Source organism: Trachinotus anak, unplaced genomic scaffold (assembly GCF_046630095.1).
Source record: "Trachinotus anak isolate AG129_WGS33_773 ecotype Australia unplaced genomic scaffold, CSIRO_AGI_Tana_v1 ptg000004l, whole genome shotgun sequence".
In the NCBI taxonomy this organism is placed as follows: Eukaryota; Metazoa; Chordata; class Actinopteri; order Carangiformes; family Carangidae; genus Trachinotus; species Trachinotus anak.
Genome location: NW_027273855.1, coordinates 3569026 through 3581105, shown reverse-complemented (window position 1 = coordinate 3581105; position 12080 = coordinate 3569026). Strand labels below are relative to the sequence as shown.

General features: G+C 40.4%; 1 protein-coding gene across 2 annotated transcripts in view; it reads right to left on the bottom strand.

The window, feature by feature from the left end:
* nphp4 (nephronophthisis 4) overlaps positions 1 to 12080 on the bottom strand; it is a 163998-nt gene that overhangs the window by 80175 nt on the left and 71743 nt on the right. For both annotated transcript variants that reach the window (XM_071475288.1, XM_071475289.1), the window contains 2 exons: positions 1941 to 2159; positions 1316 to 1445 (listed from right to left, as the gene is read on the bottom strand). In XM_071475288.1, coding sequence (XP_071331389.1) covers positions 1316 to 1445; positions 1941 to 2159 — 349 coding nt within the window. The remainder of the gene's footprint in view (positions 1 to 1315; positions 1446 to 1940; positions 2160 to 12080) is intronic.

The window sequence follows — 12080 nt, the reverse complement described above, 5'->3', positions numbered from 1 at the left end:
TTTTTCCTCCCCCCTGTTGCCAAGTGTTTGTTCTTTGTGGGAACCGTTGGGTTTCTCTCTTTAATAAAGTAAGCCTTAGCCTGTAAAGTGCCTTGAGATAATGAATGATTTGGAGCTATATAAATGACATTGAATTGAACTGAAATAATTCATTTAAAGTTCCTCCCGTGGGAACAAATAACTGAAAATCTATAATATATATAGAGACAAACACACACACACACACACTCATGTTCACACCTACAGGCAATTTAGAGTCACCAATTAACCTAATGTGCATGTCTTTGGACTGTGGGAGGAAGCCGGATACCCGGAGGGAACCCACACAGACATGGGAACATTCAAACTCGACACAGAAAGGCCCCTGGCCCGGGGTATGAACCCAGAACCTTCTTGCTGTGTGTGCTAACCACTGCACCACCATGCCGCCAAGAGGCAGAAACAGAACAGACAGAACAAAGAACTTAACATGAGCAAAAAAATAAAAAAGAAATGAGCAATGGATTAAGACCACCAACTTAAAGGCTAATTTTGGTTTATTAAAACTTGGATCTTATTTGCTTTGGTCATTATTTCAATTGCTTATAATAACAGTGTATTCAGCAGATTAATTACTGAGGTCTGGAAACACTGCAATATTGCTGAAAAAACCCAAATGAAGTAGGAAACATCTCCTTCAGTCAGAGATAATCAAGCCAAACAGGAAGATTATGACCTAAACTGCTTGATGTAAACATCCATCACATTTTACAGTCTGACTTCACATTGATAGAGATGCTGAATAATATCTGGGACAAACACAAACTATCAATGACTAAAAATAAAAAAAATACTAGTATTTACCTTTAAAAGCACATTTTAGTCAGAATCCACAAAATGTAAATTCTGGAGACGTTAGCATGAGGCTGCAAAGTAAGGCTTGTTCAAGATCAAGAGGCCCTAATGGACAGCCAAAGTCTTCTCCGAGCACTTTGAGTTTATCCTTTTATTCCCCTCAGACCCATCACGGAGTATGCTAATCATGCAGAGAGCAGGTGGTGCCATTGAGATAACACTGCAGAGGTGGGGGCTCTATTATATGCAGAGGACAGGCTAGTTTGATGCTTGTTGCTCAGAACTTTGGCTGATTACACCTGGGTGTTGCCACACACTTGAGATACACTTAAAAAACAATTACCAGAAACAGACCACACACTTTCTGGTCCAATAAATGAACCTTTGTTGTAGAAAAACAAAATTTCCCTTAAAACTGTGACCAGCAGACTCTGTATCCTCCTCCTTGGAGGACAACTCTTTATATTAGCTTCATATTTACCCTGTGAGGGCGATGAAGGTGATCTTCTCTGACGTGACATGTTTTCCTGCTTTGTCCTCAGAGATGCCTTTGGGCTGGATGCCTTCCTTTCCAGACTGGATGACAGCCGAAAAGTTATCGTATCTTTCACCTTCAAGACAGGTTTCAAACAGTTCAGAGACACAAAAACAGTAGGAGAATGAAAGGTTAAGGTTCTGGACACAATTGGATTGGATAAGATAACAGACAAGGAGGAGATGTGGCAGTGACGTGCAGTTATTTTCAACTGTCTGAGCGCTGTGAAAATTCACAGCTAAGGTGCGAAAAGTTAAGTCATCACAAGACGACAACTTTTGATGCGACTTGCAGACAATTGTTTGTATGCAAGTGTGATGTAAACTGCAGTGAAGATTTACAGGGCACAGCTTCAAAGGAAAATGTTATCTGTCCTTGTGCAGGTACCGTATATAAATACAACTTATTAAATGCACATGATGCCAAAACAAAAACAATTTAGATAATATGAGAGATTTTTATCTTCAAGGAAACATGTGGTAAGTGCTGAAAGGTGCTGAAAAAAAGCACCTTGTCTTAGCACCTCTCAGCGTATTCTTTACATTTTTGCTCCTCTGTGCTATTGTGTTACCTGAGCTGTGCCTGGAGCTGAGAGTGGCGCTGAGCTCTGAGTCTTGGCAGACGTCTCTGTGCTGTAGACCATGACTCCATGAGGGTTTGGCTTTGCACCTCCTTGCAGAACAAGCTGTATCTCTTCCCCCTTCCAGTCAGCCGGCTCCTGAAACGGGCACCAAATCCCCCAGCGAAGGCACTGCAAGAAGGCTGCTCGGGATGAGGAGGTGACAGACAGCTGCGTGATGGAAAAAGACACGAGGATAGAGGACATTCAGACACTGACATGACTATTATTGTTTTCATACATGGAAACAACTTTTGATTAACCATTAATGACTCCACTGAGAAACATAAAAGTCTTGTTTTCTCCTTTCAGATCCCAGCCTGCTATTCTGTTCTGATATCACCAGGATGCTGGTCAAATATTTACCAGTGACTTCTCTAATTCTATCACCCTGTCAAAACAATTCATTTTTCATTAAAATAAGCACATATGGACAGAAGAAAACCCAAAGCAAATTTACACCCAATAATAAGACTAGACAAATAACTGCTACTATAAGCACATGCAACTAAAATGACAGAAAAACAACAATAAAAACAAACAAATGGATGTGCCACTGGAATAATTACAGACTTTTACAAATTTTAATCAAAACTATTAATAAACTGGTGAATTTAATATGGCAGACTAGAAACCGATTATACATTAATAACTCAAAGTGCTAAACAAATTTTTCAGTTAACAAAATTAATTGTAAAAAGATTCTAGACTTAAGTTTTTGTTTTTCTTAAACTTTGGATTTGCTCAGATTATGCAGCACACACTGATATACACACACTGTATTTGTTCTGGTACATTTTCTTTCGGATGGCTCTGATTTTATTGCATCTGAGCGACAGAAGAGCAGCAGGGGCCCTGACTCTCCTCACACTGTTACATACTGAGCAGGAGTCATGTGTGGGGTCAGTGGCAACCTCCAGGTTTAATGCTGGTTTGTGGACCTTGTTGGAACATAATGAAAATATGGATGATGAGTGGAAAAGAGGATTATGTTGCAGGATGGGCTTGAGAAGTTTCTATGGATGTCTGACACTTTGGGTCTTCAGTGGAAGTCAGTGTAGCTGTTGTCATCATCTACATCATCTACATCTGCCTTTCAAATCTACAGAGAGTCAGTATTTTATATTCCGAAGATACAGTAGATTTAGTAGGTCCACTTTTCTTTTAAGCAGTTATTTTTCCATACCGTCCCCTTCATATGGAAACACAGCTGCTGCCATACAGCAACATGGATTCAGATGACAGCTGCTCACAGCATGGTGCAGCAACAGTTTGCATCCTAATGACAAACTATCATTAGACAGTAGATTAGTAGTTAATCAGACACTGTTCTGTTAAGGTTAAAGTGCAAAGAAGTTATATACTGTATTGCAGGTATGCCAACTTAAATGATCAATTACAACATTACCTGTACTCAATATATCATTTAAATAATTTAAAAAGCAATAAGAAAGTATGTCACATTTACCATAAAACTTTTGAATCTGTACTGCAGTGGGATTGAATTTTACAACAGCTGACAATTCTCTATAGTCAGTACTTTAGAGGCCTAAATACTAAGTCACAAATCCAGTTTAAGAGGAGCTTTGTTATGTTTGAACATGATTTACAATCAGATCCATTGCGTCTCTACTTCAGCCATCCCAGTTAAAAAGCCTTTTGCTTTAAATCATCCACAGGGGACCCACAGGTTTTGCTGAATGGATTAATAAACTGGTCAGCCTCTGACGATTGTAATCAATCACAGGTAGAACAGTGCAGAATACACGTGGAGCCACAATGTTTCAAGACAAAGTGGAGCATATAATGGTTCACTCAATGCTCACAATTCCCCAAAGGTATATTTTTTACACGTAATGCCATAAATAATCCAATGCTATAGGTCATCATTCATATAGGTCTTGTCTGTATTCTGAATCTCATGCAGTGCCCATTGGGTGGTATTATGGAAAACAGGAACTGCCTGCAGTAGTCATGTAATGGATTGTGCCACCAGAGATGTTCTTTCAGAGCTGTTAAAGCACAGCTTCAACATTTAATCATCAAACCATTCTAAACTCCTCCTAAAGGGGATTATCACAAGTGTAAAATAGTAATAATGATAATAAAATACAGTATCTGCTTCCTCAAATCCTGGGTCTGACTCAGGTTTGTATTCTCCTGCAGGCACGCAGCTGGCCACCGGCGTCATTGATATTTGGTTGAAGGTTGTCACCAGGTGCTGGTGGAAAATCCAGCACCTGATACATCTAAACATCACAACTTCAATCAGCCAACATTGGATTTTGACGTCAACCCAATTTTTATAACCAAAATTCAACATCTGTCAAACGTTTGAATCATTTGAGTCCAACGTCTTTCTGACATTGACGTTCAGTACCTGCTGGGCTTGAGATGCACTACTGTACTTTATGGTCTATCTAGGCATGAGAAGGCAGCAGCAGCACTGCCAACCAAGAGGAGTAGAGCCTGTTTCCCCGATATTCACACCAGACTTGAAACTCCAACCTCTGTTTCTGCTGTCACTGTCCTCAGGACCAGTTGTTCCTCCAGCAGCTGAAAGGACAGAGGCCAGAGAAAATGAGGTCTTCGCCGTACTGAATAATGAACAAAAAGAGATTTCTAGTAAGTTCCACAAGGACTACACCAGATGAAAATTATATTACTTTTATTTATTGACTCATTTGCTCTTGTTGCCTTGGTCACCACAGCTCTACATGCCCACAGAGGGACAGCTCAGTGATGGACAGTTGCTCACTGGTAGCATAGTAGTAGTTCCCCCAGGAAGTGAAAATTGCAGTGGTATATGACATTACATGCAACAACTGTAGAGAAGACAACTGGTGAAGCAGCCATGACCCTGGACAGGACACTGAATGAAGACTGGGAACAGACAACATCAGCTGTCTTGACAGTCAGAGAAAGATCGAGGAAGACACTCAAAGAGCGCTTAAGATCATCTTTGAACAAAGGCGTTACAGTCTCCTCTCCATGTATGACCATCCAATAATCAACGGACCAATGTTCTAATGTGTACTGACAGCTGAGGTGTCTCCATGACAACTGAGAAAGCTCCATCCACTGAGGAAGACTGCAAAATGTAGTTGAAAGCTGGTTAGTGGATTTGACATACTGCATTTTTGCTCACAGCATACAAGAACAGCAAATTTGTATGTTTTGAGCAACAACACTTCACTAGTCACACAAAAGCAACAAGGAGACTCGGAGCACTGAAGATTAAGGGTGAAGCTTTGTTATACATGTCTCTCTAAATCAGTGTGGACTCATATATATGCAGAAATGGAAGTGTATCCGTTATGTGAGATGAAACAAGGGATGGATGCAAAGGTCCAGAAACTTTTGGTGAAAACAAAAACCTTTTGGTCATAAAAATAAAAAGTTAAACAAGTCCTATACACTCAACAACAAACAGGTGTGTTGTCTTTGCCTTTCAAAGTGACCAGATTCAAAGACCAAAAACCAGCATTTTTAATCTGATCTGTCACTCACATCAAAAACATCTGCTTAGAGTTGGGGAGCAGTGGTAGGGAAAGGGTTAAAAGAAACCAACATTGGCTGCTGACAACATGAAACCCAGAGTGGCCTCTGGTGTTTAAGTCACATCCCTTGTTGACCTATTCGTCCATCTGTCTGCTTATAACATCTCACCACTTCCACCTCTCCTCCTGTCAGGCAACAGTCATTATCCACACGGCCACAAGAGGTCCTTGCCAGGTAAACAAAAAACACAGACCATTTTAGGGCTTTGAACAAACAATCAATGCTGTCTTTGTTTTTCTGCTGAGGGCAGTTTCAAAATGTCAAATTATTATGCGTTATGCAAAATAACCTCGCCGTCCAATTACCTTGCAAACAAAGCCCAAAGTCAAGTGTTCAGCTAGGTTAATGGAGCTGACATTCTGAGCACTACAGCTAATAGTACACTGCAGCAGAGACTAAGAGGGCTAAAGGTGTAAAGGTTAAGGACGTGTCAGCTCCGTTTTACAGCAGCCAAATCTAAATATTCACATTTTTTATAACGAACAGATATAAGCCCACAAATATTTCAAACTTGCATGGTTGCAATTTCCTCAGCCAATATTTGGACAAACCTGGCAATGTCCAGTCTGCAGAAAGGTGTTGGCCTCGACTCTACACATGCAGATTGCCCAGTCATATATCAAATGGGGGAGTCCTTAGTCATGGCATTAAATGTCTATTATGTACTGTACGTCTAAGAAGACCTCTCTAAAGCTTCACACATTTCAAGTGGCCCCATGTGAAGATCAATATTCCATTCCTCTTGAAAGGGAGTTTGTTTCAGACTATAATTTTACCCCCAAGTAGCACAGACATTAACAGCTATTTCTTTGAATTGTAACTCCAGAAATATATGGCACCCATAAAACAGATAGAAGAATATTCCCCCTTGAGGCGTTGCCTGTTTTTCCATCTCATGGGGTTGAATTAATAAGATGCTTTACACGAAACATTCAATCAAACAAGACTACTTTCAAAGTGATGATTGTGTAAAAAATGATCAAACTAGAGAAAGATCATTTTATGGCACAGGGAGTAGCCAGTAAAAATTGTGAGACAGTTCATCTAATGTCTCTTTCTCTTTTTTTTTTTTTTTTTTCTTCAAGCAGCCTGTCTCCAACATGTCTGTGCTCCCACAGAACACGAGGCAAGGAACAAAATGAGTGTCTAGCACATGACCCAACACTCACTTCTTGTATTATTCAATGAATATATTTAGTCGCAGCAATGATTCGGGAGCAGCAATGCAGGCTGAGCTGTGAGACAGTGGAAGAGACAAGGGACCAATCAGGAGCCTTTTCTACAGGGACGTAAACAGCCTTGGAAAAAGCTTTTATCTATTCGACACTCGATGCTTATCACACACTCTGAGTCTTCCAGTCACAGGAAACTGAGGATGACTGTATGTTTAAAATCACACTGAATAGCTGGGATAAAAAGGAGAGGGAAAAAGGCTGTGAGGCGAACACCCATCGAGACTTAGCAGGTTTCACCGCAACTACATATTTCTACAGACACGTGACTTGAACATCTACGACTGGAATCAAACAATTAATAACTTTTTAATGGCAAAAATGGAGGATCTTTCAAGGCAATTTCTCAGAGCTGGAGTTCTGTGATTAGAACAAACAAAACCAAAAGAGCCGAGCAAAAGAAGAATTGAGACGCAAAGCTGGTGGGGACATCAATCACTTTCACGATTCCAGCGCAGTGGTTTTAAAGTACTTTAGAACGGTGTGATCTACATATGAACTGCATAAAGAGCTGACAGCTTGGGCTGGCAAACAATAGGATTGGAAGGATGGGAGGGAATCTCAAAGAGACTCTTTAGTTGTGGTTTGAGTCAACAAACATGGATAATATTTTCATTCAAAGCCAGGCTGAAAATTCACATTATGCATGTAATCCTTGAACATAAACAGTCCACACCGTTTGGAGGCATACGTGAGCTTAAGAACTGCAATATGCAGCTCCTTGATTATACGACAGCGGAGAGGCAGTGTTACATCAGCATGAGCGTATAGGTGGTTTAATGGCATTTTGATAAGGACAAAGCGCTGCAGGAGGTAGAAAGCAGATGCATGCATGTGTTGAAGGCCTCCAGTGAGAAGAAAGTTGCCCAGAGGGTCAGACACATCGACTCGTTCTGAGAACCACAGCAACTCAGTGAGGCTTAATCAATTGCGAAGCCTGCTGGTGACAGCTAGAAGACATCAAATCAATGATATTATATTTCAGTGGAAATATAGTATGACTTTCTGTGCTCGCACTGTTTCAGGCAGGAAACAATTGGATTAATTCGGGAATGAGCCATTTGAATTAAAAGTTGCTTTTAGAGCTGTTTGCAGTGGCGCTGGTCATTATGTCAGACAAGGCAGGATGATCAATAGCCAGTTCCCCCAAAGTGTTATTATGCTGTTGATGTGAGCGTTAAAGGCTATATATAAAATAAGAGCCATTAACTTAAACTCAGAGAGCAGCCGAGCACTTGTTTCAATAGTGCACTTCGGTGAAAAAATAGAAACAGTAGCCTGAGGCAAAAACAAGGAAGCGACAAACTTTTTCATAAAGTTGTACTGAAAACAATAACAGGCGATGTCACTGCACACATAATTGCTCCAACTGGCAAAGCATTTTCTAAGGGAAGAATCCATCAACCTTGTTTAGACGTGTAAAATATAATGCTGCAGCATTTTCAGACAAATAAAAAAAAAAAAAAATTGTGTCTTTTTCAAACATGCTACGGCGATGAAACAAAGATCTCATGTCTGTGACCTGGAGCAAGAAATGTAATCATCAAACTTTTGGGGGACACTGAGGAGAGGAGAAAAAAGGGGCAGGTGGGTGTGGGGGGTGGGTGGTATCAAAAGGTGACAGACGGTGAGTTTTGCACATCAAAGAGAGCTGAAACTACATTTCCCAGCAGATGAGAAGAACTGGAAGCTGCAGAGATGCAACCAGTCCAATTCACCACCACTCACTAACCAAAAAAAAAAGTACGACAAGCCTCTTCTTATACATAAATATAAAAATAACACTAATTTTAGACACAACTACAAATTCAGAGTTGTTATTTCTGTGCTCATTTAAATTTTTCCAAATGGAAAAGGCCCAAATGTAAAAATGCCAAGTTTGTAAAAAGCTGAAATGAAGCAGTTTGCAGGAACAAGGTTTTGGAGAAGCTCAAAGAAAATGGCAAGACATTCAGCAAGTCAGGGCTTTCTAGAGTACAGCAGGAATTAATCCTAAATTAAGGGGATGTGAGCATTGATGGGAGACGGAGTCTGACAGTTATTACTATTACTGCAGTCTGTTGGGCTGTTCATGTCATTATTTCAGCCAAGACCCTGTGACAGCAACCGGCCCACAGCTCCCGCTACTTATTCTCCACAATGAGAAGCCCTGGAGGAAGTGAGGGAACATGCACAGAGATCATTAACTTAAGAGCAGTAAACCACTCACATTTTCATCCATCTGCACAAGTAGTCCAAATGAACCCAGCAGGCTACTGTGCTCTATCCAGCTCACAAAGGCCAATAAGGCTTGGAAAGAATTGTGCCAAGTCTCAGATCTAGCTTTCAATCACAGCGAATCTTAAAGGAGATGTTTATGAGAGTCATGTTCACTGCTCAGGCCAATTTACTGCAAATGTGCACATTTTTTAATCAGGAGTTGGTGCTCTTCTTCAAAAAAACCTGATCATTAAATACAGACTACGATGGTTAAACTGCACGTGTAATTAACAAATCATTTACTCTCCAATTCAGGACTTAGGACTCACTTGATTTTATTCGTGAAATAAACTTTACTACAACATACTGTAGTGAAATATTTTCAACCTATTGGCAAATTTGTAACTTGCTTTTAAGAAAACCAGGGGTGTAGTTTTACAGGTGTCAGTGTTTCCTGGTCAGTCCACCACTTCAGTCCAGATTAGAACATCTCAACAAATTTGGGATGGATTGCCATGAAATTTTTTTAGCAAAGGTTTTCAGACCCCAGATGATCCTAATTTCTTTGGTGGTCACATGACTATTCCTCTTGTGTCATCAGCAGGTTGACATTTTAGGTACACAGTAGCCTAAAATGCCATGAAATTTCATAGAGACATCTGTTCCACTCAGGATGAATTGTAATAACTTTGGGGCCCTTTAATGTTTCCTCCAGAGCCATTATCAGGTCAAAATGTCATTCAGCCCAGTGCTTTTGGTTATTACCAGGAACTAAACCCCGTCAGTCTGAGCTGTATTTGGTATTTAATGCTAATTAGCAGTTTAAACATGTTAGCATAGCAACACACAAAGCTAAGACCCTGAATATGTTGAGTACTACCTGCTAATCATGTTATCATGACAAATACTACCACTTTTAAATTCACTTCACCATAACTAAGGATCAAAAACAAACTTAGTACCTCAACATTCAATCAGCATTACAGCCTTAAAGAGCCATTATCATGGTGGGTTGTTTAAGACAGATTCACCTTTAGAAATAGTTGTTAAAGTTATTAAAGTCTGATGCGAGAAACAGCATCAGTAATTCACTCATTTAAAATTATAAGGATTAATTTCACTGAGAGCAGTGATATAAAGTTGCTGAGATGATTATCAATCCTTCATCAGAGCAACAGATCATACAAACTTCCTCTGAGGAAAATTAAAATCACCTGAAGATGAAGATAATGATGATGCAAAAGATGAAAAAATGACTGCCGGATCACTTAGTGAAACACTTAGTAAATGAAATTCGCTGCACATGGGAGCTGCACAGCAACAACTTTTCTTCTGTCAACATAATATCTCATCCTCACGTTCTCAAATTAATCTTGTGATGGTGCTTTCATCTTCAGTGCTTGAGAACATTTTACAAAACATCAAAGCTCCGTCAAATGTGGAGCGTGCAGGTATTTATCTGGTCCGCACGTGCAATTGCATTTGACATTTTGCAAATACAGACAGCAGCATCGACACACTGTCGCATGTTTGGCCCAAACAATTTAACATACTTTGTATTTTGTCGAAGGAAGATAAGGAGAAAGGTGAGCGGCTGTTGGACGTAATACACATTTGTCTAAATAAATATATAAGAAATACATAAATGGGACATTGAAGACCTTAAATCACAATATTTTACAGCAGTGGACACCGGAGGGCAGAAAGCACTGCTGCCTTACCAACAGGCAACTCTAATGACTTTCAGCAAAGGCAGAAGAACAAATACACATATGTTTTAGTTAAATACTTCTTTTAATGCCTCACAGTAAAGCATGAAGAAAGCATTATCACAAGGCCTGATAGATACTGACTGAAATTTTGTGAGTTTTTGTTACTGGCATCTGAATCACAAATGAAGTCTTCTTTTCATTAGAAACATTTTTTAAAAAGATGGTTTTGTGTATCTGCAGGAGTTTTAATGTGTGTGGAACAGTGGCCAGCTAACACCGAATGTTCTACAGCTGCTCGGGGCACAAATGGCTCCAGATGAAAATCATTCAAGTCTGGGGCCAAAGATCCTCTACAGTGAAGCAGGGCCTCTGTCTGAGGTGGTCATCCACATGGCAACCATTAGATGTGCAAACATCATCGCCACTGCCTCCCTCGCTGCCAGGCCAATGCATTCATCTGGAGAAAGATGGCACTGCTGGCAGGCACTGACAGGGTAAGACTCACTCTGGGCCTATCGAAGGGGGAGACTGATGCACATCTCAGTGGGGGGAGAGCTGACATTCATTTTAATTAGGCGGGAAAAATATTGTCTCTGCGGCATGTAGCCTCCCTCGTCCTATCCTCAACTTCTCTTCGTGTTGTGAGAAAGGAAAACGGGGGCCTCTAGGGAGGAATAACCTCCACAACAGGCCACAAATCAGCTATATATACCACTTCTGAATCCTGATGACATTACCGCACTTAAGATGTTTGATTAACATTTAATTAACATTTGTATGGCATTTCAGATCAGACCCAAAAAAAAATATGACTGAGTGAATGAGGTCCACACCAGTGGGAGGACTCTGTGTTCACCTCATGTAATGTAAGTAGTCTGGGAAACTAAGATCAAGGGAGGGGTTGATAAGTTTCTGGTATGGTATAAAGATTGTAAAGAGGACATTTTAATGAGCTTGGGATTGGGAAGATAATCACAAGATGCTTTTCATTCTGCAAACATCATTAAAGCCTGTGCACACACATGCACACACACACACACACACACACAACCTGCACACAACGAACCAGCCACTTGAGAGAAGTCACAGGAAAAAAACACACAACAATCTATACCCCATGTACCTGTTGGTGAGCCAATTAAAATCCAAACAAGAGTCTCTGTGGCACAGAGGAGACGCTGTACACCAGCACCTTTAATAAACCCAGCCGCTAGCCATGTCACTGCTTTCTGCGCCACACACTGTTTATCTTCCATCCCCTGGCAGTGACATCTGAGACAGAGCAAGTAATAAACACATAATTTAGAGGGTGACATTTCGTAATATATCTCAGCTAATGGAAAGCTTGTCTAACAACAAACACAACACGTGCCCGCGCAGGATTGTGA